Here is a 24,688-nt window from a genome sequence, read left to right on the forward strand (position 1 = left end):
TAACAATACCCTTCTACCCTTCCTTTCTCAGGTGTAGTGATTTTATTTTATTTTCATGGGTGCTGAGGATTGAACTTAGGTAGGTCCTTACGGTTTTGCAGCAAGTGCTGTTACCCACTGAGCCTTCACCTCAACTCATTCGTTTCTTTTTCTCTTTTTTTTTAAAAAAACAAAGAATTTATTTTGTCATTGGCATAAACATGAATATAGTGCAATTTGATGCACACAACACGTCCATTTAGCCAAAGAACAGTAGTAGTTTTCTTCCTGGAGACTATGACCTTCTAAGCCATAGGCTATTAAATAGGTTTCCAATACCAGACATGAATTTCCATGGAACAGGCCTCAAATCCAATCAGAGAATCTTGGCTTGCCCCCATAATAGTCATGCCACTATTGCACCAGTGAGCATATCATATCTTGCCTTGCTGGTCTCTTGTGTAGCTTACTGCTGGGTAAGACTGTTGATAATTTTTCTCCCTAGCACTTTCCTGCTCTATGATAGCAAGTCAGCAGGGAGTAGGTTTCCAGCTCAGTTCCAACTTGATTTCTCAGTGTCTTTCAGCTGAACTATGTAATGTCTTTAGCAGTAGAATCTTATTATCTAGATCTGGTTGTCTGCCTTAATTGTAATCCTTTCTTGTTGTTTATTGCTTTCAGATTTAGCTTATTCTTATTTATTTATTGGGATTTATTTGAGATCTTTCTAATTTTTCAATGTAAGCATTCATAGCTATACTTTTCTTTTAAAACTACTTTACCCATATCCCAAAGGTTCTAGTAAGTTGTGCTTTCATTTTTATTTAATTCTAGGAATTCTCTGATTTATTCAATGACCCACTCACTGATCATTCAAGAATGTATTTTATTTCCCTAGTACTTGTATAATTATTGTCCTTTTTAGTTTGGTTTGACTTGTAAAGATAAGAATGCAGTACCAGGATCTATATGACCTTTCATGGCCATTAGTGTTTATTTTATTAAATTGAGAGCCCCAACATTTAATTCATATATATTTATCATTGTTATGTCTCTTAATGGATTGTTTCCTTAATTAACATGTAGTAGCCTTTATAGCTCTTCTAATTTTTGTTTCAAGTCTACTTCATCTGATATTAGAGTACTTCAGCTTTCATCTTTTTTTTTTGGTTTTTTGAGGTAGGGTGTCACTCTAGCCCAGGCTGACCTGGAATTCATAATGGAGTGTCAGGGTAGCCTCGAATTCACAGTGATCCTCCTCCCTCTGTCTCCCAGTTCTGGGATTAAAGGCGTGCGCCACCACGTCTGGCTTCGTCTTCTTGATAAATTAACTTTCATTCTTTAACTCCTCAACCTATGGGTGTCTTTACCAATTGAATGTGTTTCTTGGAGAAAATATGCAGTAAGATCTTGTTTTTTAATCCAGTGTCTTAGTCTGTGTGTCTTTATTGGTAAATTGAGGCCATTTACATTTAAGGTTATTCTTAAGAGTTGTTTACTAATCTCTGTAAGTTGATTTTTATTTCTCTCTTATTACTTGGCTGATTGTACTTTGTTAGACATGATAATTCCTTCCTACTTCACCTTTGTTCATCAATACTCCTCATGAAATTTATTCTTTTCAGTGCTCTTGGGGTTTAGACTCTTCTGTTTGTATTCTTTTAAGTTACTTACTGAGTATATTAAATACATTGTTTTGTGTTTTCCAGGCTTTTAGGATTGCTGATAAAGAGATCTGTTGTTATCTTACCTTTGTAAGTGAGTTGGCATTTTTCTGTTGCACCTTCGAATATCGTTTCTTTGTTTCATTTTCTTTTTCTTTTTAAAAGAAAGAGGCATAAAGAGAGAGAAAAAAAAAATGGGTGCCCCAAGGGCCTTCAGCCACTGTAAATGAACTCCCGATGCTCACACTACCTTGTGCATCTGGTTTAGTGAGTCCTGGGGAATCGAACCTGAGTCCTTTGGGTTTGCAGGCAAGCATCTTAACCATTAAGCCATCTTTCCAGCCTGGTTTCACATTTCTGGCTTATTGAACTGTAATGTTTTGCAAAGAGGGTCTTTTGTGCTCATTTCTGTTTAGAACTCTAAATGACTCTCTTGTGCTTGGATGTTCATTTCTTGAGGTTTGAGGAAATTGCTGCTATAATCCTATTAAGTAGAATCTGTATGCCTGTAGTTTTTATCTGAGCTCATGTTTTTATCCCATAGATTATTAGACATGGTCTCTTCATCAATTGTATCCTAGGGTTCTTGGATGTTTTGATCATGTCTGTTTATTTTTTTCTTTATTGATGACTGTAGTGTTGCCCTGGCTTTGTCCTCCATCCCTGATAGTCTGTCTTCTTTTTGTCTAGCATCAGTTCTGCTTTTCTCTGTTTTCTTGTGCATTGAATTGTCATTTCCAACATTTCTGCGGGGGAGGGGGCAAAATTCTGTTTCTTTGCTGAATTTTCCTTCTACATTGCTGCCCTTTTCATCCATAGTGCTGATTTTCTGATCCATTTTGCTGACCTTCATGCACATTCCTCTTTAGATCCTGATTAATTTCATCTGTTTTTGTCCTATTTGAGGTCATTGATTATTTCTACTAAACTTCTAAACACTTGATCTAGTATTTACTGATTTCATTATATTTGAATTCAGTGGCTAAAGAGTTACGACCTTTGGAGGAATGTTGTCATCTTTTTTTGTGTTTCTGGTTTTTTTTTGTGTTGTGATTTATGGAATAAGTTGAGGACTGGTCTTTGTACTTTCAACATTTCCCAAACATTAATCACTTTATCTGAGGAATGGACTTCAGAGTTCTTGTCCTCAATAGCAGAGAACTGCTTGTAGATGCCTCCAGAGATTGAAATGTCAGTGCTGTTCTCTCAGCCACCAAGTATGGGGTCACTTTTCTATGCACTTTCTTGCCTGAGTGAGCCTCTTACAGCCTGTATTATATTTCTTGCCTTGTCAGTAACAGACCTTCCTGCTGTCCTCAAATCATGATGGGGCCGTGGCATGGTACTAGTTCAGCAGTGCTCTGCTTAATGTTGTTGACTGTAATATTTTTTTCCAGGTTTTTTTTTTTTTTTTTTTTTTTTTTGAGGTAGGGTCTCGCTCTAGCCCAGGCTAACCTGACCTGAAATTCACAATGTAGTCTCAGGGTAGCCTCAAACTCACGGCCATCCTCCTACCTCTGCCTCCCAAATGCTGGGATTAAAGGCATGTGCCACCACACCTGGCTCGACTGTCATTCTAATTTTTTTTTAACTTTTTTGTTCATTTCTATTTATTTATTTGAAAGTGACAGAGAGAGAGAGAAAGAGGCAGATTGAGAGAGAAAGAGACAAAATGGGCATGCCAGGGCTTCCAGGCGCTACAAACAAACTCCAGATGCGTATGCCTCCTTGTGCATCTGGCTAGCCTGGGTCCTGAGGAATAGAGCCTCAAACCTGGGTTTTTAGGCTTCACAGGCAAGCGCTTAACCACTAAGCCATCTCTCCAGCCCCTCGACTGTCATTCTTTTTTAAAAAAATACTTTTAAATATTTTATATTTATTTATTTTATTTATTTGACAGAGAAAGAGGGAGAGAGAAAGAGAATGAATGAAAATGGGCACACCAGGGCTTCCAGCCACTGCTAACACACTCCAGATGCGTTCACCCCCTTGTGCATCTGGCTAACGTGGGTCCTAGGGAATCAAACCTGGGTCCTTTGGCTTTGCAGGCAAATGCATTAACCACTAAGCCATCCGTCCAGCCCATTGACTGTCATTTTTATACAGAATGTCCACGATGGACAGTGGAGCTGCCGGGGGAATGGGGTAGGAGGAGTTTATTGGGAATTTCTCAGTTGACATGGAGGGACTAACATCAGAATGGAGCCAACTTTGAGACTTAAAAATACAACAGTTATGTAATTCTTTAAATAAAATTTAAAATATTAGATGCCTATATGTATATTGTGTGTGAGTCAGATATTAGTCATATGAACTGACTGTAATAACATCTTTAACCTGTGGGCACATTTTTCATTACTAGCTAGTTGATTAATAAAGCCATGCCTTTATGATAAAATATGTGGTGATAATTTTTAAATGTTTTTACAGTTGCTTTTTTCTGTATTCTTCAAGAATTCTCCTTTTGAAAACATTTAGTGGGAAAGTCTAGTTAAATAGGATTGTGTGTGCATTCCCAACAGTCTAAAATAATTAGTTAGGGAAACATCTATGTTTTAAAATATATATTTATTTATTTGAGAGAGACAGAATGGGCAAGCCAGGCCACAGCAGACAAGCTCCAAACACATGTGCCACCTGTACACATGGCTTACATGGGGAATTGAACCTGAGTCCTTAAGCTTCATAGGCAAGCACCTTAACTGCTAAGCCTTCTCTCTAGCTCCAGAAACAGCTGTATTTTTGTCTTTGCCTAAATATATAGGTTGGCATTGCCTCATGAGTCATATGATTTTATTTTAAGTGCTATAGAAAGAAAATCAGAGCCAGGCGTAGTGATGCATGCCTTTAATCCCAGCACTCGGGAGGCAGAGTTAGGAGGATCACCGTGAGTTCAAGGCCACCCTGACACTACATAGTGAATTCCAGGTCAGCCCGAGCTAGAGTGAAACCCTACCTCAAAAGACCAAAAAAAAAAAAAAAAAAAAAAAAAGCCAGGCATATTAGTGTATGCCTTTAATCCCAGCACTCAGGAGGCAGAGATAGGAGGATCGCCGTGGGTTCAAGGCCACATGGTTAATTCCAGGTCAGCCTGGACTAGATTGAGACCCTACCTGGAAAAACCAAATTAATTAATTAGTTAATTAAAAAGGAAAATCAGAAGTTATTTTAAAATAAGAATGTCAGGAACACTTCAATACATTAGTTACATTTTGATTATGGCTATACCACTCTGAACATGCCTGATCTTAGTTAACGAGAGTCAGGCCTGGTTAGTACTTGGATAGGAAACATCTGATTTGTTTTGATACATTTTATTTTTTTATATTATATTGAAGTATAGTGACTGCAGCTCATTCAATATCACCATATTTAAGTGCTGTGGTGTCCTTTCATTCCTTCATTCAATAATGAACAACATTTCTACTTTTCTATCACTGATCCTATTGGTTCAGGACCTACCTATGCTATATGCTCGTGTGGTATCTTTGGAGGATAGTAGGATAAGAAGGGTCTCAAATTCTTATGAAACTTTATTTTTTGCTGTAAATATTTTGTTTCTGGGAAAATAAAGATAACTTATTATTCATTGGGCAAAATGATGATAACTAGTCACTAGCTAAAGTCTGCATGGATGTCTTATGTGCCAAGAGAATCTTGAAGCCACAGATATAATACACTTTTAACAAAGGACTAATTGGAACAGTTTTGTACATATAATATATAGTTAAAATTCTGCTTTCCTATCTTTTTTTTTTCTAGCCACTATTTAAATAAGGCTTTTCATATCTGGTCCAAGAAAGATAAATTCTCATCCAGTTTTATAAACAGTGTGATATCCCACACTGGCACAGAACATTCTGCACCAGCCTGGATGCTCCTCTCCAAGATTGCTTGCTCATCACCCAAGCTGGACTACACCAGAATAATACAGTCCTGGGAGAAAGTCAGCAGGTTTGCTTGTAAAGTAGCCCGTGAAAGACTAGAAATTCATGGAACTAAAAGTTTTATTTCATGTCTATTGCCTTAAATTTTGGCATAAAAACAAATGTGAAAAATGTCAATCACATGTAAGCTATTTACCTTTATCCAAGTTCTCTAAGCACCTTAATGTTCTAGCAGCCTAACCCTGAAAGCATACTAATACTCTACTTCCAGTAAAAATAATTCAGAAGAAAAGGTTTCTTTATTTTTTTACTTTTTTACAGTATGGTGTTTAATTTGGTTCTACCCTAAAATTTTCTTTTCTTTAGTGAACAGAATCCCAATCCAAACACCTTGGGCTACATGCTCTGTGTCATTGGCTATATTGCGAAGTATCTTCCCACAAGCACCCAGGAAAAGGTGACTGGTGCGTCCCTTAAATATTATTTTGGGAAAGTCTTGTTGTTTGTGTCAAGCTTTATGTATTTCTCAGTATTTTTAAGGCAGTTAAACATCAGTTGCTTTGACTTTCTTCTTAGATGTTGTCAAAGGTAAGCTGAATGGATTTCAGTGGTCTCTTGAGTTGATCAGTTCAGCTGTAGACACCTTACAGAGGCTGTGCCAAGCATCTGCACAGACACCACTGGAAGAGCAGGTACACCCACATGCTGTCCTTAGTATGTTTCTAACCCTATTTGTACTTGAACATGTTACTCTGTTGTGGTGTTTATGGAATGTTCTCTATAAATAGAGGATACAGAAGAATATATACTGTCTAGTTGTTATTGCTACAAATTAGCACCTTTGTGTCTAGCAGATGATAGCCCCCAAGATTTGACTGCTGAAGGTAGGTATCCCTGAGATGTGCCCACTTTGGCTGTAGGTACCAAGTATCTTTTAGATTCCCTCTTTATTAACATTTGCTTCCTGGTGAGAATTCTGTTAGATTATCTATTGATAAGTCATAGTCTAGACTGTCATTCTAAGAACTTCTAACACATTAATTTTTACCTAAGTAAGGAGTCCCCAGGTTTTTGGCCTGGAAATGACCATGCTGTTCCTATGATGTTATTTTACTCAGATATCACTTGATGGTATCATGTCTCCAAAGTTATCCAGCCTATTGATAATGGTTTGTGTGAATGTAAGGTCACAAATCCAAATCTATGATTTTTAATTTGTTTTAAAATTTTTATTTGAGACAGAAAAAGGGAGGTGGGGAGAGAAAGAGAGAATGGGTATGCCAGGGCTTCCAGCCACTGCAAACAAACTCCTGATGCATGCACCACCTTGTGCATCTGGCTTATGTGGGACCTGGAGAATCGAACCTGGTTCCTTAGGCTTTGCAGGTACCTAGTTTCCTTCTCTTTATCTTGTTTCTTCAAGCAAGTCCTGTGATATTTTCTACTTATAATAGCAATACAGTACAACATACTGTAGCCTTTTGCCCTACAACATTAAGACACAATGGAATATACTTCCTTTAAAACAGCTTAAGCTATTTTCATAGAAATGGTGACCATTTCCATCAAGTCTACCTTTTTACACTTAAACTGGTAAAAGGGATGCTTGATTTATTATTCCTCTGACCCTTTGTCTCAAGATCCAAGATATTATAAGAAATGCTTTTAAATAAGAAATTTGAGAAGTATATTAGAGTAGTATCAAACAGTAAGAAAAAGAAATAGCTGGTACTCTGCTGAGTGTAGGAGAGGATTTGGGGAAATACATGACAAGAGTATAGCAATTAGTGGCACACAACATACTGATGGCAAGCTAGGATTATAGCAGAGGTCTCTGATCTCTCCCTGGCATTCTTCCCATTAGCACTAGCTATCATCTCTGCTGTGGGCCATGGTCATTAGGATAGTAGGTATTGTTAGGAGATTCATTTAGGAGACAAACGGTTGTCTTCAGATTTAGAAACAGCAAGAAGAAAAGTTTCTGCCAACACCTCCTCCCTTGGTAACTGACAATAGTTGAACAAGGCCCTGGAATTCTTCTGGCATCTTTAAGAGTATTTGAAAGTCCTTATGGCTTTGTTTGTTTCCCATAAACACACATCTGCCATCTCTTTCTGTGCATATACTGATTGATTGTGTTTCTTATAGGCAGAAGTATATATATAACCACAGGACCTGGGGTTGTAGGAATGATGCATTCACAAGTGGGAAGTTTATTTTCAGGTTTATGAACCAACTTTGGAAATAATCAGTGGTCATAATTGCATAATATTATAAAGGAACTTAATATTGTTGAACTGTATACTTTTTTGCATGTGTACATGTTCATATGTGTGTGTACACATGTATCTTTGCAGATGCACATGTGTATGTGTGAAGGCCAGCCTTGGGCTATCACCCTTAAGTGTACCATTTACCTCCCTTTTGGGGGGGTTGTGTGTGTGTGTGTGTGTGTGTGTGTGTGTGTGTGTGTGCACGTGCATGTGCATGTACATGTGCACAGATGTATATGCCCATGCACACACATGAAGAAAACATCTGACGTCTTCCTCTATGGCTCTTTTACCTTATTTCCCTGAAACAGTCTTTCAGTAAACTAAGGGCTCCCCATTTCCTAGTTATACTAGCTGCCTGTGAAACCACAATGAGCTTCTTGTCTCCTCCTGCTCAACACTGGTGTTACAGGCATATATGGCCACACCTGACTTCACACTTCCTTTTTCTCTGTGAATGAACATTCTTTTTTTTTACTGAAAACAACAAATTACCCAGAGTAGAATATCATGATATAATTCAGAAGTAGTACATATGAAAAGACTTTAGGTCCTAGGATGTTTTTGTTTTCCATAAGTTTGGCATATGAGATAGCCTTTGATGACCATTAAGAAATACTGACAGGGCAAGAGAAATGGCTTTGAGGTTAAGGCACTTGGCTTCAGAGCCTAACAACCTGAATTCGATTCTCCAGTACCCACATAAAGCTAGATGAACAAAGTGGCACATGCATCTGGAGTTTGTTTGCAGTGGTTAAAGGCCCTAGCACACCTACTTCTCTCTCTGCTTGCAAATAAATACATAAAATATTTTTTAAAAGAAATGATGATAGCTTAGATTATGTTATTAGAAATAGTGTTTAGAATACAAAGGGTAATGGGCTGGGCCTGGTGGTGCACATCATTAATCCCAGCACCTAGGAGGCAGTGGTAGGAGTATTGCTGTGAGTTCGAGGCCATACTGAGAGCACATATACATAGTAAATTCCAGGTCAGCCTGAACTAAAGTGAGACCCTATCTCGAAAAACCGCGGGGGGTCGGGGGAGGGTTAATGATCTTGTTCTTTGTTAAGTCTAAGTTTTTTCTGGTTAAGTTTAAGTTGCCATGTTCAATTCAATTTCAGTAACACCTTTTTGAAAATATATTGATAAAATGGGCTTTGTGTATAGTAGAACAATTTGAGGAACAAAGTAGATTTTGTAAAGGTCAGCTGCGAATTTAGCATGGAGGAAGAAAAGACTTAAGTGGGCTAGGCTGCTTAGCTAAATTCAAATACATGAAGAACTTACAAGTAAAATAATTGGCCAGGCATGGTGGCACATGCTTTTAATTCCAGCACACGGGAGGCAGAGATAGGAGGATTGCCATGAGGTTTGAGACCACCCTGAGACTGCATAGTGAACTCCTGGTTAGCCTGGACTACCGCAAAGGAAAAAAAGAGAATTTAATTTCTTTGGTATACCCAGCCATTCCATCTATACCTGTGGGTAGATATTATAAGGAAACAGATTTTGGCCAACTGAAGAAAGAACTTATTGAGGTATAGCGAAAATAAAAGACATGCCTCAGTACATATTCTCAGTCATTGGAGGTATTCATAAGATGCTGAGCCATAACTTGACATGAGCTGCTATATGAAGAGAATCCCAGGATCCTGTACTGAGTTGTTAACTTCAGACCACCCAGTTTCTCTTAAGTTAGCCTTTCTCTCCTCTTAGTATAAAGCATATGGTTCTGAGTAAAGAAGGCAGTAGTTTCGAAAAACTCTAGGCTATATGAGACTAAAAATAATTTTTCATCATAGTGGTTTTCTACAGTTTGACAAACACTAATATGATACCCTGTTGCTATGTTGCTCTGGTACCACTTGGCACTATATAATAGCTGGCAGTCTTTTGTTAAGGTTCCTATGTATTATGTGGAGAAACACATGGGGAAAAATTCAGTGTAACACAGTTTTCCTTAAAGTGAAAGTTTTTCAGAGGAAAGAGCTCTGGACTTATGTTTATTTTATTTATTGACACAGAGGTGCAGTTAGATCAGTAAGATACTGTACACTAGCAACGGCTCCTGAAAGTTAGTGTAATCTGTAACAGACACTAAAACTTGTCCTGAATAAATACATTTTAAAGAATAACAACTGTGAGCTGGAGAGATGCCTTAGCGGTTAAGCGCTTGCCTGTGAAGCCTAAGGACCCTGGTTCAAGGCTCGGTTCCCCAGGTCCCATGCTAGCCAGATGCACAAGGGGGCGCATGCGTCTGGAGTTCGTTTGCAGTGGCTGGAAGCCCTGGCGCACCCATTCTCTCTCTCTCCCTCTATCTGTCTTTCTCTCTGTGTCTGTCGCTCTCAAATAAATAAATAAAAAATTTAAAAAAAAAAAAACAAGAATAACAACTGGGGCTAGCAAGATGACTTTGTTGGTAAGGTGCTTACTGTACAAGCCTGAGATTCCCAGCACCCAACTGGGCATGGTGGCACATGCCTGTAAATCCCAGTACTGGGAGATGGAGAAAGGAGGATTCCTGGGGCTTAGTGGCTAGCTAGTCCAGTCAAAATGGTGGGCTTCAAACTCATGTAGAGACTATGTCATAATAATAATAATAATGATAAGACGGGGCTGAGGAGATGTCTCAGTGGTTAAAGGTGCTTGCTTGCAAAGCCTGTCTGCCTGGGCTCAGTTCTCCAGTGCCCATATAAAGCCAGATACAAAAGATTGTGTACATGCATACAAATAAATAAAGATTTTTTTTAAAATGTGGTGGATAGCAATTGAGGAAGGCACCCAGTGCTGCCTCTGGCTCCCACATGTACTCATATTCATATGTGCCCTTGCACATTGTGCCCCTAGTGCATATAAACACAGGCACACATGCACAGTACACACATAAAAAATAAAATAACTATAAGTGTGTATGTATGTGATTTTTTTTTTTTTTTTGAGGCAGTGTCTAGCTGTGCAACCAGGCTGGCCTGAAACATAGTGTTCATTCAGGCTGAGCTGGTACTCAGAATCCTCCTGCCTCTGAATGCTGGGATTATAGTTATGTCCCATCGTGCCTAACCCAACAAGTCCTTATTTTATGTCTTTTTAAAGTGTAATGTTGTTAGAGTACTAACTCTCTACCTGTATCTTTGAAGAGAATTAAATTTTTTTCTTTTGTGGAGGGACACTGCTGTTGTAGATATTTTATGAATTAGGGAACTGAGTATTCCTACATTTTTGCCTTTTGTTCTTCTAGGGCAAACACAGAAAGGTAGACAAATATGTCCTGCTATTTGAAACTTCTTAGTCATTTGGCTACAAATCTATCATTATGATTTTGGATAAATCATGAGAAAGATGTGCAGGTGTGATGGCTCTGGTTTTCCATGCCCTTAAAGATTCCAGAGGTTCTGAGAACGTGGGTTTGGTGGGTCATCTGTATGATGCCTGGCATCCTTCTGAAATAACCTATGACTTCCTGCAGGAACTCCTGAAGCAGGTGTGTGGGGATGTGCTCTTTACCTGCCAACAGCACCTCTCTAACATCTTCCTGAAGGAGGATGGGGCAGGGAATATGGATGAAGACCTGGTGGTGAGCAACTGTTTTTCCTTACTCTTCTGTCCCCTTCCTTTTCATACTAGAATTTGAAAAATATTTTTGTTAGTATAAATTAATGTGTTTCATTATGACATTCTCATATGTGATGTGTTTGAATCATATTCACCTCTGTTCTTTTGACCCTCTTTTCCTGCTCACACTCCCTTCCTTTTTCAACTCACCCTTTTCTACATTCCTATTTTTCTTTTTATTTATTTATTTGAGAGAATGGGCACACCAGGGCCTTCAGCAACTGTAACAAACTCGGGTTGTTTACAGAAAGATGGGCCACCAGTTTTATTTAACCAGTGTCTCTACCACTGAAGAAAATGTCTCCCCCCTTCTCCATCAACCACTAACTGGATGAATCTTCAGATAGGGATGGGATTCCATGAGACCCTCCCCCTCCCATGACAGGATGTTGAAGTGCCCAGTTTTATGCAGAACTCATCACAGCTGCTATGATATCAAGAGTGCAAGAAACAGCCTGGATCCAAGTCAGTCTTCAACACCATTCCACCACCTTTCTCTAGCTCTTCCTTTCTTTCTGTGATGTTCCTTGAACCTTGGAGGAGATGATACTAATGTCCCATTTAGGAATGAACACTCAACAGTATCTCATTTTCAGTACTATGACCAGTAGGGAGTCTCTGCAGCCATGCTGATCACTGCTAAAAAAAAAAAAAAAAAAAAAAAGAAGCTTCTCTAACCAAAACTAATAGGGCATAAACATAATTATTTAGAGGGCATTCTGACAAGTGCCATGTTTATTTAACAAAACAACCATAGCTTCCCCACGAAGCCATATGGCCTCCCTAGCCAATTATTTTTGTCCAGACTTAGAGTACCGCATATCAGGATTTTTTTTTTTAAAGAGGTATGAGGATATAAGTATGTTTCTACATAATGGGTGGACAAGCCCCCTACACAGATGTGCAGAGGCCTGAAGAGGCTGTCACATGTTCTTCTCTTGCTCTTCCACCTATCTCCTTGAATCAGGGTCTCTCACTGAACCTGGAGCTACACCATTTTTTTCAGTTACACTGGCTGACCAAGCCTCAGTGAGCCATCTGTCTCCATTCCTATTAGTGCTTAGAGATAAAAGCATGTGCATCCACTTCTGGCTTTTAAAAACATGGGTGTTGGGAACTGAACTCAGGTCTTCATGCTCATGCGGCAAGAGTTTTTTTCATTGAACTTTCTCCCTAACCCCATAGCAGATTTTTTTTTTCTTCCGCAGAGGTAGGGTCTCTCTGTAACCCATGGTGACCTGGAATTAGTCTCAGGCTGGCCTCGAACTCACAGCGATCCTCTTGAGTTCTGGGATTAAAGGTATACGCCACTATGCCAGGCAGCAGGGATTTTTTAAAGATTCATATTATAATGTGTATTTCACATGCTACTAACAAGAAATTGGAGTTTCATGGCTGAACTTTTTAGAAGAATTTTTTTTAATTTTATTTTTGAGAGAGAGAGAGATGCTTGCACCCCCTTGTGTGCATGTGCAACATTGCACACTTGCATCACTGTGTCTGGCTGCATGGGACCTGGAGATTCCAACATGCATTCTTAGGCTTTGCAGGCAAGCATCTTAACCGCTAAGCCATCTCCTCAGCCCTTTAGAAGAATTTTTATACATATATTTGATGTATGTGTGTGAGCATGTATGTGTGTTCATGCAGGTACATGTGTGTGGATGTACATGTGTATGTGAGCGTATATGTGTATGTGGCAGAGAACAGTTTTGGGTAGTAGTCTTCAGGAATGCTGTCTAATATTTTGGTACAGAATCTCTCATTGTCCTAGAGCTTGCCAGTTAGGCCAGACTAGTTGGCCAATGAGCCCCAGGGATATGCCTGTCTCTACTTCCGCAGTTCTGGGATATCCAGTGCAAGTCACCACTCCTGACATTTTTATGTGTGTTCTGGAGATCAAGCTTAGGTCCTCATGCCAATGTAATCATCTTGCCAGTACAAGAAACATAGTAAAACACTTTATCCAGTTTGATCTTTTGAGAATCCAGATTCCAACAGGAAAAACACAGTATGTGTTGTAAGACTGGTAGAATCAAACCTAGAAATTATAAGTCCTTTGATTTGACTTTTAAAATATGTTTTCTGAGCTTTTTGGGTATTGGACTATAGAACTGGGCAATAGAACTGAGCTTTTGTAATGTGTAAAATAAAAGAGATTGACAATTCCATACACAAATGGCCCTTAAAGGAGCCAGGTTATCTTATGTGACACCACTTCTTCAGAAATGATATATGAGCAACAAACTCCTGTGAGGATAAGTGGAACCTTGGGCTCTTGATCAAACATATGAATGATAATCTGATTGTAGCACCTGACACTGGTAAAGGAAATAGTTATCTGCTCTTTTTGTTGAAGCAAGCCCAACAGATTGGGCTTTTTTTGTTTGTTTTTATGAGAGAGAGAGAGAGAGAGAGAGAGAGAGAGAGAGGGAGGGAGGGAGAGAGAGAGAGACAGAATTGGTGTGCCAGAGCCTCTAGCCACTGTAGTCAAACTCCAGATGTGTGTGCCACCTTGTGGGCATTTGCAGCCTTGCATACTTGCATCTCTTTGTGCATCTGGCTTACATGGGACCTGGAGAATTGAACATGGGTCCTTAGGCTTCTGAGGCAAGCACCTTAACCACTAAGCCACCTCTCTAGCCTTCATGTGCTGTTTTGAGGCCCTTCATTACAAGCTATCATTTAACCAAACTTGGCTGTTTCATATTTTTAAAGTAGTAAAGCACTTCTTTTCTGTTTCTGCTCTGCCAGCTTGGTTGTTTTAGTTGTTAGTGCTTATAAACCAGGCCACTGTGTCTGTGTCTTTCTACCGGACACATTTGGTCCACAAACATCATTACAGGAATCTAGAGGCTATGCAGTATGAACTTGGTACAGGGCTTCAAAGGATCTGACTTTTATCCTTTATTGTGTGGTCAGAGCCACTACCCTCGCTAAGAAAAATGCTTATTATGACCCATGATTTTTCCCCGTAATATTTTTTGTTGTTGTTTTACACCTATTAAGTAAGTATGTCACCAAAATCTCTGTCTTCAGAGAAACATGGAAAAAAGTTTTACCCCACGCATACTATTTAATTTTGCACTTAGAGTTTGAATATTTCTGTAATCTACTAAGATTCTACTTTATGTACTGGATTTTTACAACTCAAATACATATGCTATTGGCTTTCTTACTATAGAATAAGTATTTTTGTTTTCTGTGTTTGAGACAGAGTCTTGCTATATTGTGTAAGTGTTTCTTGAACTGGGCCCATGTGATCCACTTGTCTCACCTTACCCCCAAAGTAGCTGGGACTACAAACTTAAATAACTGTATTTTATAATCTTTTACTTGGTATTTTAGTATTTTATGATACTCTTCATCTTTGAGTTAAAGAATTTTTTTTTTTTATTATGTTGAATGCCATCTTGAAATATAGGTTATAATGACTGTGAGTATGAGGAAGCAGGTCCTGCATATGTTCTAGGTAGGAGTCTAAATAGTAGACAGTCTAATAGTAGACAATTTGGAAATGTGCCTCACAGTGCAAGATAGATGTATTATTTTTTTTAAAAAATATTAGCTTGCAGTGCTGGCCATCAAACCAAGGGCCTCAACTGTCCTATGATAGACAAGCGATTTATACCTCTGAGCTAGATTCTAACTTCTTCCCTATTCTTTATCCTTGGACTTCACTGTTAATAAAATAAGTTGTATCCAAGATGACAGATGTAGTCATCAGAGCTTTTTTTTTTTTTTTTTTTTTTGTTATTTTTGTTTATTTATTTGAGAGAGAGGAAGAGGGACAGAAAGAGGCAGATAGAGAGAGGGAGAGAGAATGGGCACGCCAGGGCCTCCAGCCACTGCAAACGAAGATGCATGTGCCCTTGTGCATCTGGCTAACGCGGGTCCTGGGGAGTCGAGCCTCGAACCGGGGTCCTTAGGCTTCACAGGCAAGCGCTTAACCGCTAAGCCATCTCTCCAACCCTCATCAGAACTTTTGCAAACAGCACAGATATGTATATATTTTTTCAAGGTAGGGTCTCACTCTAGCTCAGGCTGACCTGGAAATCACTCTGTAGTCTCAGGTTGCCCTTGAACTCATGGAAATCCTCCTACTTCTGCCTCCCAAGTGCTGGGATTAAAGGCATGCACAACCATGCCTGGCAAAAAAAAAAAAAAAAAAAAAGGTTATATTTTTTAATGGTGAGATTCAAGGCAGATGATTCTACATTTAGATTACCAACTATCCTAGTCTATACTAGCTGTCACAACAACCTGAGGTATTCACAAAAGTGTCTGGATTTAGATGATAAAATTATATGACCATCCTAATTTTGGTTTGATTTCATTTAGTAGCAACTGAATTATTATAATGGCCATGCATTTTTCTGAAAAATATAGTACAGTTTTTGTAATTTATAAGACAAAAGAATTAGTCTCTTGACATGTTACATTATTATTCTATCTAGAGTTAATTTTTTCTTTTTGCCTTATTTTTACTGCAAAACCCATTCTCTGTGCAGGTGAAGTACATTTTTACCATAGGAGATATAGCCCAGCTGTGTCCAGCCATAGTAGAGAAGCGAGTCTTCCTTCTGATTCAGTCCATTCTGGCTTCTTCTACTGACGGAGATCACTGTAAGACCCTGGAAGACCCTCTGCCATGTTGTCCTAAGGCTGTTAACTGCTAAGTGCTGCCAGTAAACCCTTTTCTCATCCTTGCAGTACCATCATCTCAAGAGACTACTGATGCCCCAGCCAGTCAGCCTCCCTCCCAGGTCAGAGGCTCTGCCATGCCATCTGTGATTAGAGCACATGCCATCATCACCTTAGGTAAGGATGCCCAGTGGGGAATGTGGCTCATGTAGTCTGTTCTCTGCTGCTTTTGTCTTACGTAATCTTAGCTTCAATAATGTGTTGAGACTGAGGCTACTCCAACCTTTGTGATTATAAGAGAGAATTTGAACGTAAACACCCTTGAGACTATAACTTTGTGTGTTACTTTGACCAAATGCCTGACTGAGATAACTTGTGGGAGGTTTATTTTTGGTTTAGGGTTTAGAGAGTGTAGCCCACCAGCAGTGATGATGCCTCCAGCCAGCCCCAAAGGTTCTACAACCTCCTAAAATAGCACAGTCAGCTTGGGACCAAATGTTTAATCCCATGAGCCTGTGACATTTCGACTCAAACTCTATAGGGAGGATTTAGTTTTCAATAGAGCTTTGCTAATTAATTACAATGATAACCTATTCTAATTTTCCATATTCACAGTATAGCTCCATGAAAACTCTTTATCAAGAACTGTATTACATGCCACACAAAATTTTGGTAATGGGAAAAGTAATGTTATAAAAGGAGATTTTTCTTTAATGCTTTCCAGAGCTGATAGATGAGCGATAAGGATTTGCCTCCATGAATTCAAGTCATTAATCCTGAAAATACTGACCTCTGGCTATAATTTGGATCTCATTTCTTTAAAGCACTTGTATGTTTTGTAGTAGATAAAACTTATTTTCAAGACACCTAAGGATTCCAAATAAGAACAAAATATTCCAGAGGTCACAAAACAAACACAGTGAATAAAGTTCATCAGCATTCCTCTGGCCATGAAAATAAATAAGGGAACATATATAGCTCATATATCCAATTGGATAAAAGGCATTTAGAGGATATATATAATCAGAAGTCAAGTGCTTCATCTATCTATCTAGCTTGATCAGTCATTTTCCAGATGACTACAGAATTCAGATGTTGACTTTAAAAGAAAGGTGATTTTTCTGAAGGTAAAGGAGTAGTCCATGGGATTCATCTCATGAAACCTCTTATGGAGTTTTGTTTTGTTTTGTTGAAGTTTACAATATTTAAGATTGCTTTGTCTGCCTCATTTTTCCTTTTTTTTTTTGTTTGTTTGTTGCTTATGGTGGTGGGCATACTTTTATAAAACCCAGAAAATAGAACCCAGACATCTTCCCCCTGTTCTATGGCAGGTAAACTGTGTTTACAGCATGAGGATCTTGCAAAGAACAGCATCCCAGCTTTTGTGCGAGAACTCGAGGTTTGTGAAGATGTGGCTGTCCGCAACAATGTTATCGTTGTGATGTGTGACCTTTGTATCCGGTACACTGTCATGGTGGACAAGTATGTTCCAAATATCTCCGTTTGTCTGAAGGATTCAGACCCGTTTATCCGAAAGCAGACACTCCTCTTGCTTACAAACCTCTTGCAGGTATATAAGAGAATTAAACTACCTACTCTTTTTCTTCTCTGTCATGCTTCTGGTTTCAGGAAATATTCAGCTAGCAATTAGAAATGTTCTTGCTTTGTGTTAGAATCTAAAAGTAATTGGAGTATTGCTCTTCTGATATTCAGTATAGCCTTGTAAACAGATCTTCAACTGCAAATATTCATGTGGGACATTGATTCACACATCCTGAATAAATAAATTGGCAGAGCTCTACTTTTACAAATAGATACTGTGTAGAGGAAAATACATCAGTGACAAGTAGTTCCAGTTCTAGTTCTGTTATTCTTCTTGTTCTTAAACAAGTCCATGTTTTTCAGTCTTAAACTTTCCTTTGTAAATGTGGATCATAATATTTGTGTTGGGCAATTTCACATACTGCTCTGAGAGACTAGTAAGCTATTTCCGTTGTAAGAATGTATTGAACGGTAGAGCTGTGTATAACATGTTTCCACATACATGGAGAACATATGGTTAACTGATGATAAGAAAAATAATTCCTCACTATTTACTAATAATAGTTAATACTAGTAATCTATGGTTATGTTCATGTTCTTCTTTCATGGCCTATGTACTTGACAAAGGCACCAGTGGCTTTATACTTTTTGTCATTTTCCTTATATAGAAGAATGTGAATGTTTTTACCCACATTTTCTTTCACATTTCCTTGAACTAACAAATGATGTTTGTTTTCAAGAAGATTGGGAAGTGAGTGGAATCCAAATAATCTCTTGTGTCCCAACAGATCAGTAGCTAGCAGGTGTGATGCCACAAAGAAACATTGACAAGTAGCTGTTTGATTAGGTGCATCAGATGTTTGTATTAAAATTCATCCTGAAATCTGCTGATTTATTTCTATGCAGGAAGAGTTTGTGAAATGGAAGGGCTCTCTGTTCTTTCGATTTGTTGGTACTCTGGTGGATCCACATCCTGACATTGCCAAGTAAGTCTTTTCCCTCACATCCTACAGCCCAGCAGTTTACTTAAAGTCTGATAAGCATTGTCTTTCTCTTTTCTTTCACATTGGTCTAGAGTTGAGATTTAGTGAACTTTTAGCTACTACTAGAAAAGTTACAAATTATGTAAAATACTAAATTATATATAATGTGTCCTACACATTTGCTAAAAGCAAAACATAATCAATCCTGACCAGATTCATCACTAAATAATCTCAGCAGTTGAGTACATTTGTTAATTGTTTGCTCTTCCTAAAGAATAGTATGTGCTGTTCACCATTCATCTAGGATGGAAGCCAGTCTTAATTATGTTGCTTGATTTCTAAAGGAACAACAGGTTAATTTTGATAGAGATCCTACTCTCAAGTGCATAAAGTATCAGGAAGGAAGTTTAGGAGTTAATAATTAATTCCACAGTGTGAAATACAATATGCCAATTGCAAGGCTACATGAAAATTAATGTTTTGAGAATTAAAAGGGAAGGTTGTTCCTTTGCCATGTTAATTCCCATCTTTGTATCATTGTGTAAAGATGTGCTTTAAAGGAGTTGAGAAATGGCCTGATAGAATTTGCTACCCCAGATTATGTTGTATAGGTAATTATTTTTCAAGCAGGTCTGCATTTGGAAAACTGAATGTTGAATGCCATGGCATTCATGGGGAAAGTCGTTACTGAGATCATTTACTATAAATAGCCTATAATAATGGTGCCTCCTGGTTCTAAATATGGTCACCAGTAATTTAATCTGTTCTACTGGAAGAATTTCTGATCATTTTCTTTGGGCATAATTTTCAATGTAGGACAATTTCACATAATAGTAGAAAGTTACATTGTAATTAATATTGTCTAACCTGAAGCAAAAGGCTAGGGCTGTCAGTTTTTCTTCTTTTTTATATAATTGGGAAGGGATGCTGGCCCTGCCACTTCCTCCTATCTTCTGTGTGCTCCCTGACACTGTTTCTTATGGCCAGCTTTCCACATCTTATGCAGGCAAAATGCTTAGAATGCTTCCAGGAGATGACCCTACAATGCACGATTCACTATTTAACCAATCTTTTGTTAGATCCTATGTGAGCATGTTAAAAATAGGCAATTAGATATGTTTGACCTGATTCATATATCTTATAAGTATGTACATGTGGTACCACATAAATATTTACAATTTATATCTTTTACTTATTGATTTTAAAAATCCATAGAAACTAATGTATTTTTATTTATTTTTATTTTATTGACAAGTTCCATAACTATAGACAATAAACCATGGTAATTCCCTCCCTTACTTTCTCCTTTGCAAATCCACTCTCCATCCCTCTCCTCTCAGTCTATCTTTTATTGTAGTATCATCTTTTCCTCCTATTATGATGGCCTTGTGTAGATAGTGTTGCATACTGCGAGGTCATGGATAGCCAGGCCATTTTGTGTCTGGAGGAGCACGTTGTAAGGAGTCCTACCCTATTTTGGCTCTTACATTTTTTCTGCCACCTCTTTCACGGTGGACCCTAAGCCTTGGAAGATGTTATAGAAATGTTTCTCAACACTGTGGTGCCTTCTGAGTCATTCCAATGTCACTACCATCTGAAAAGAGAAGCTTCTCTAACCAAAAGGGGGTGTAGCATTAATATATGGGTAGGAACATTAAGAAAAGTGCTTACTAGGCAGTTTGGTGAGCATAGTATATACATTTAGCTTGACACCAGCAGACGTTATACCCCTAGGGCTCATGACTCTCCTTGCCGTGGGTTTTCAGTATCGGGCATGCATTCCTTCTCATGGAGTCATCCTCCAGTTCAATTAGAGAGCAGTTGGTTTCCCCCATAGCAAACATGCCACTGTTGTACCCGTCAGCTCATTTGGCTGGGTGGCCAAATTTAAGGCTTGAAGTGTCCACTGCTATTTATCTACACTGATGATTTCTCTCTCTCCCATGGAATAGCATGCAGCGTGGCTTTTTCCAGCTTTCTGTCAGCTGGTCTACATGGAGGAGGTTTTCAGCTCAGCTTCAGAAAGATTTCTCTGGACTGTTGGACCTTGTAGCCCAAGTATGTGGAGTCTTCAGCAGTAGGAGTTTACCATCTATGCGTGGTGAGAAAACAAGGGCCTCCGCAATGATCTGTAATGTTTGGGGAGACATCAGGGACCTCCCTAGCAGACAATTCACTGGAAGATATCTAATCCCCGGCACAGAAAATTTGCTAGTAATCTATGACTTTTGGGTATGCCATGGTAGAAAAAAGTGTTTCGCGTTTATTGCCTCTCTATTCAAAATAGCTAGAAAATGAAACAAGCCTAGATGTCCCTCAGCTGATGAGTGGATAATGAAGATGTGGCATATTTACACAATGGCATTGTGCTCAGTGGTAAAGAAAAATGAGATTTACAGGAAAATGGATATATCTGGAAAGGATTATATTTGGTGAAATAGCCCAAGCCCAGAAAGCCAAACATCACACGTTCTCTGTCATACATGGATCCTAGTTACAAATGATTGGACTTATATGTGAGTTGGAATAAAACTTAGTAGCAAAGTCCAGTAAGCTAGAAAGGAGATATAAAGGGAATAGAAAAGGCGGGGAGCATAACAGGGTGGTATTGTATATATGTAAGTAGAAGAACAGATTAATGGGGGTGGAAAGGCCTAATTGAGGTCAGTGGGAGAGGTAGAATAAAGGATAGGTGGGGGGGAAGGGCTAATCAAAATCTAAGAGGGTATGAATAAGTCATATAGAAACATACTGTTTGAACAATTGAGCACCCAAAAGCCATAGATGGTTACTAGAAAATTTTGAGTGCCAGGGATTGGATAACCTTCCAAGAGTTGTTGGCCAAGGAGGTCACTGATGCCCCCTCCACCCAAAAAAAACATTACAGGCTACTCCCAAAACTCTTGGTTTCCCACCAGGAATAGATGGTAAGACCCTATTGCTGAAGACTCCACATACTTGGGCTGCTAGGTCACAGAGAAATTCTGCTGGAGCTGAGCTGGAAAAAAGCTATGTTGTATGCTGTTCCATGGGAGAGAGAGAAATCACCAGTGGAGATACTCAACAGTGAATACTGCAAGCCTTAAATGTGGCCAGCTAGGCCAGATGAGCTAAGGGGTAAAAAATATTGGTATGTCTGTTATTGGGGAAATCAACCACTCTCTCATTGGACTGGAGGCCTGCTCCAAGGGAGGGAATAAGTGCCTGATACTGAAAAACTACAGCGGGGGTAGTCATGAGCCCTAGGGGTGTAATGTCTGTTGGTGTCTGACTAGTTGTACATAATATGCTCACCAAACTGCCCTGTAAGTACTTCTCTTAATGTTCATACCCATGTATTAATTAATGCTACTCTCACTTTGGTTAGAGAAACTTCTGTTTTCAGATGGCAGTCACCTTGCAATGACTCAGAAGAATCATGGTGCTGAGAAGTAACAGAGGAATGCTCAGCACTGAAACATTTCTATCACACCTTCCAAGGCTCAGTTGGAATCCTCACAGTTCCTGACACTACCTACACAAGACCATCATAATAGGAAGAAAAGATCATGACATCAAAATGAAAGAGAGAAGACTGATTGAGAGGGGGAAGGGATATGAAGGAGAGTAGAGTTTCAAAGGGGAAAGTAGGGAGAGAGAGGGAATTACCATGGGATATTGTTCACAATTATGGAAATTGTCAATAAAAATAAAATAAAACTAAGTAGAAAGTGTCACCAGTAGAATGGATCAAGGAGAGGACAGAATAGTTTACATAGTTTAGAATAGCAGGTGGCAAATTGAATACAGTCCAACAAAGAGGACAAACTAATGAGAAGGCATGAATGAGAACTTAAAGACATTTGGGATACTATGAAGAGGTCAAACATAAGAATTCAGGGCAGAATAGAAGGAGAATTTCACTCCAAAGGTATAACAGGTATTTTCAACAAAACTGTAGAAGAAAACTACCCCAAGTTGGGAAAGTGATGCTGTAATGTACAGGAAGCCTATAAAATGCCAACAGGAAGCCATAATATACACGAAGCCTACAAAATGCCAACCAGACAAAATCAGGAAAGAACCTCTCACTGGCATATTATAATTTAACTACAAAACACACAAACAATGGAAAATATACTGAAAACACTTAGAAAAATCAAGTCACATACAAAGCAAGCCCACCAGGCTCATGGCAGATTACTCAACACAAACTTTAAAAGTCAGAAGGGCTTTAGAATGATGTGTTCCAAGTTCTGAAAGACAACAACGGTCAGCCAAGGTTACTTTATCTTGCAAAACTATCCATCCAAATAGACACAAAAAATAAGGATATTGTACAATAAAAGCAGGCTAAAGGAATATATGAACACTAAACCAACTCTACAGAAAATGCTTGAAAGAATTTTCCATGTGGAAGACAAAGAAAGGCCCACACATAAGGAACCAGGAAAAAAATAAACCACACTCAAATACTAATTAATACAAGAGAGTAAAGGAAAAACAGGAAGAAGTGCAAAATAAGAAGAATGGCAAGAATAAATACACACCTTTCAATAGTATCTCCCACCCAAAGGCACAGATGTCACCTATTTGTCACCTCCAAGAAATTCATCTTTCCACAGAAGGAGGACACTATCTTAGGGTATGTGGTGGTTTGATTCAGGTGTCCCCCATAAACCTAGGTGTTCTGAATGCTAGCTCCCCAGCTGATGGATATTTGGGAATTAATGCCTCCTGAAGGGAGTGTATTGTTGGGGGCGGGCTTATGGGCTTTATAGCCAGTTTCCCCATGCCAGTGTTTGGCACACCTTCCTGTTGCTGTGGTCCACCTTATGTTGGCCAGGGGGTGATGTCCACCCTCTGCTCATGCCATCGTTCTCCCCTGCCATCGTGAAGCTTCCCCTCGAGCCTGTAAGCCAAAATAAACCTCTTTTTCCCAGAAGCTACTCTTGGTTAGGTGATTTCTACCAGCAATGTGAACCGAACTGCAACAGTAAAGTGGTGCCAGGAGTGGGGTTGCTGCTAGACACCTGACTGTGTGGCTTCGGCCTTTTGAAGCTGATTTTCAAGAGGAAGGTGGAAGGAGTTGAAACTTTGGCCTAAGAGATGTCTTGCAGTGCTGTAAGTACAGCTTGAAGGACTATTCTGGTCAGAGCTGAAAGACCTGAAGGCAGTAAGAACTATGGACTGTGAGGTTTGGCTTATGAGGGTGAGAAAGAGCTTTGCTTGGACTGGGCTAGCAGTTTGTGTGAGAAGCTTGCTCTTATGCCCGTGTCCTGAGAAGTTGTGCAGGGTTGCTTTGTGTAGAAATGAACTGGTGTGTGCAGAGGGATATGGCACAGAAAGAAAAATCTTTGGGTGAACTGTTGCCTGTTCAGCTGCAACTGAGAGAGAGATTACAACCTATGAGACTGGGCTAGCTGACCTGCGCTGGGGCAACAAGAAGAATGTAGACTCCTTTGAAGGAGCCTGAGTGCTCAAGGAGTCCTGTTCTTCAAGGTCTGCTTTAATCCCCCCTGGATTAACAAATTGGCACCCTACCTGGTATTGTGGAGTATAAGAAATGCTGGAAAGACGGTCATTGAGTTTGCAACACGGTCTTGTGTTTTGGAAATGGCCATGGGCAGTGTGAAGCAGGTTTGTTGGTTGCCTGCATAGAGATCCCATGGAGCCATGAGGATGAACCGTGGCTTGCAGTAGAGACCCAGTGGAGATGCTGGGACCATGAGATGGCTGCCGAGGAGCTGCCGGCCCCGATGAAGTTTTCCAGGACTGTGAGTAGCCTAGCTGAAGGGGCGGAATTGGAATGCCAGAGACTTGTTGCTGGTTAGAATTATCAGACTTCAAGATTTGTCACTGGCTAGAGTTGCTGGACTTGAAGCTACAGAGTTTGATATTTGCCCTGGTTGTTTTAAATCTTGTATTGGTTGAATGTTTCTTTGCTATGCCCAATGCCATCTTTTGCAGTGTGAATATTTATTCTGTGCCATTATGGGTTTTTTGAGGTTATATTTTGGTATTATGGCTCAGTTAAAAGATCTTGAACTATGGGGATGTATGAACATCATTGAGATTGATAAAAAAAACTATGGGGACTTTTAAAGTTAGACTGAATACAT

At 39.2% G+C, this 24,688-nt stretch overlaps 1 protein-coding gene across 4 annotated transcripts in view; it reads left to right on the plus strand.

Annotated features, from left to right (window-relative positions):
• The window catches only part of Ncapd3 (non-SMC condensin II complex subunit D3), a 173,818-nt gene that overhangs the window by 112,732 nt on the left and 36,398 nt on the right, over window positions 1-24,688 (plus strand). For all 4 annotated transcript variants that reach the window (XM_045145067.1, XM_045145064.1, XM_045145065.1 and 1 more), the window contains 8 exons: window positions 5,406-5,597; window positions 5,897-5,994; window positions 6,107-6,222; window positions 11,273-11,380; window positions 15,930-16,044; window positions 16,132-16,239; window positions 17,394-17,632; window positions 18,511-18,590. In XM_045145067.1, the coding sequence (XP_045001002.1) occupies window positions 5,406-5,597; window positions 5,897-5,994; window positions 6,107-6,222; window positions 11,273-11,380; window positions 15,930-16,044; window positions 16,132-16,239; window positions 17,394-17,632; window positions 18,511-18,590 (1,056 nt within the window). The remainder of the gene's footprint in view (window positions 1-5,405; window positions 5,598-5,896; window positions 5,995-6,106; window positions 6,223-11,272; window positions 11,381-15,929; window positions 16,045-16,131; window positions 16,240-17,393; window positions 17,633-18,510; window positions 18,591-24,688) is intronic.

This window comes from Jaculus jaculus, chromosome 3 (genome assembly GCF_020740685.1).
Source record: "Jaculus jaculus isolate mJacJac1 chromosome 3, mJacJac1.mat.Y.cur, whole genome shotgun sequence".
Classification (NCBI taxonomy): Eukaryota; Metazoa; Chordata; class Mammalia; order Rodentia; family Dipodidae; genus Jaculus; species Jaculus jaculus.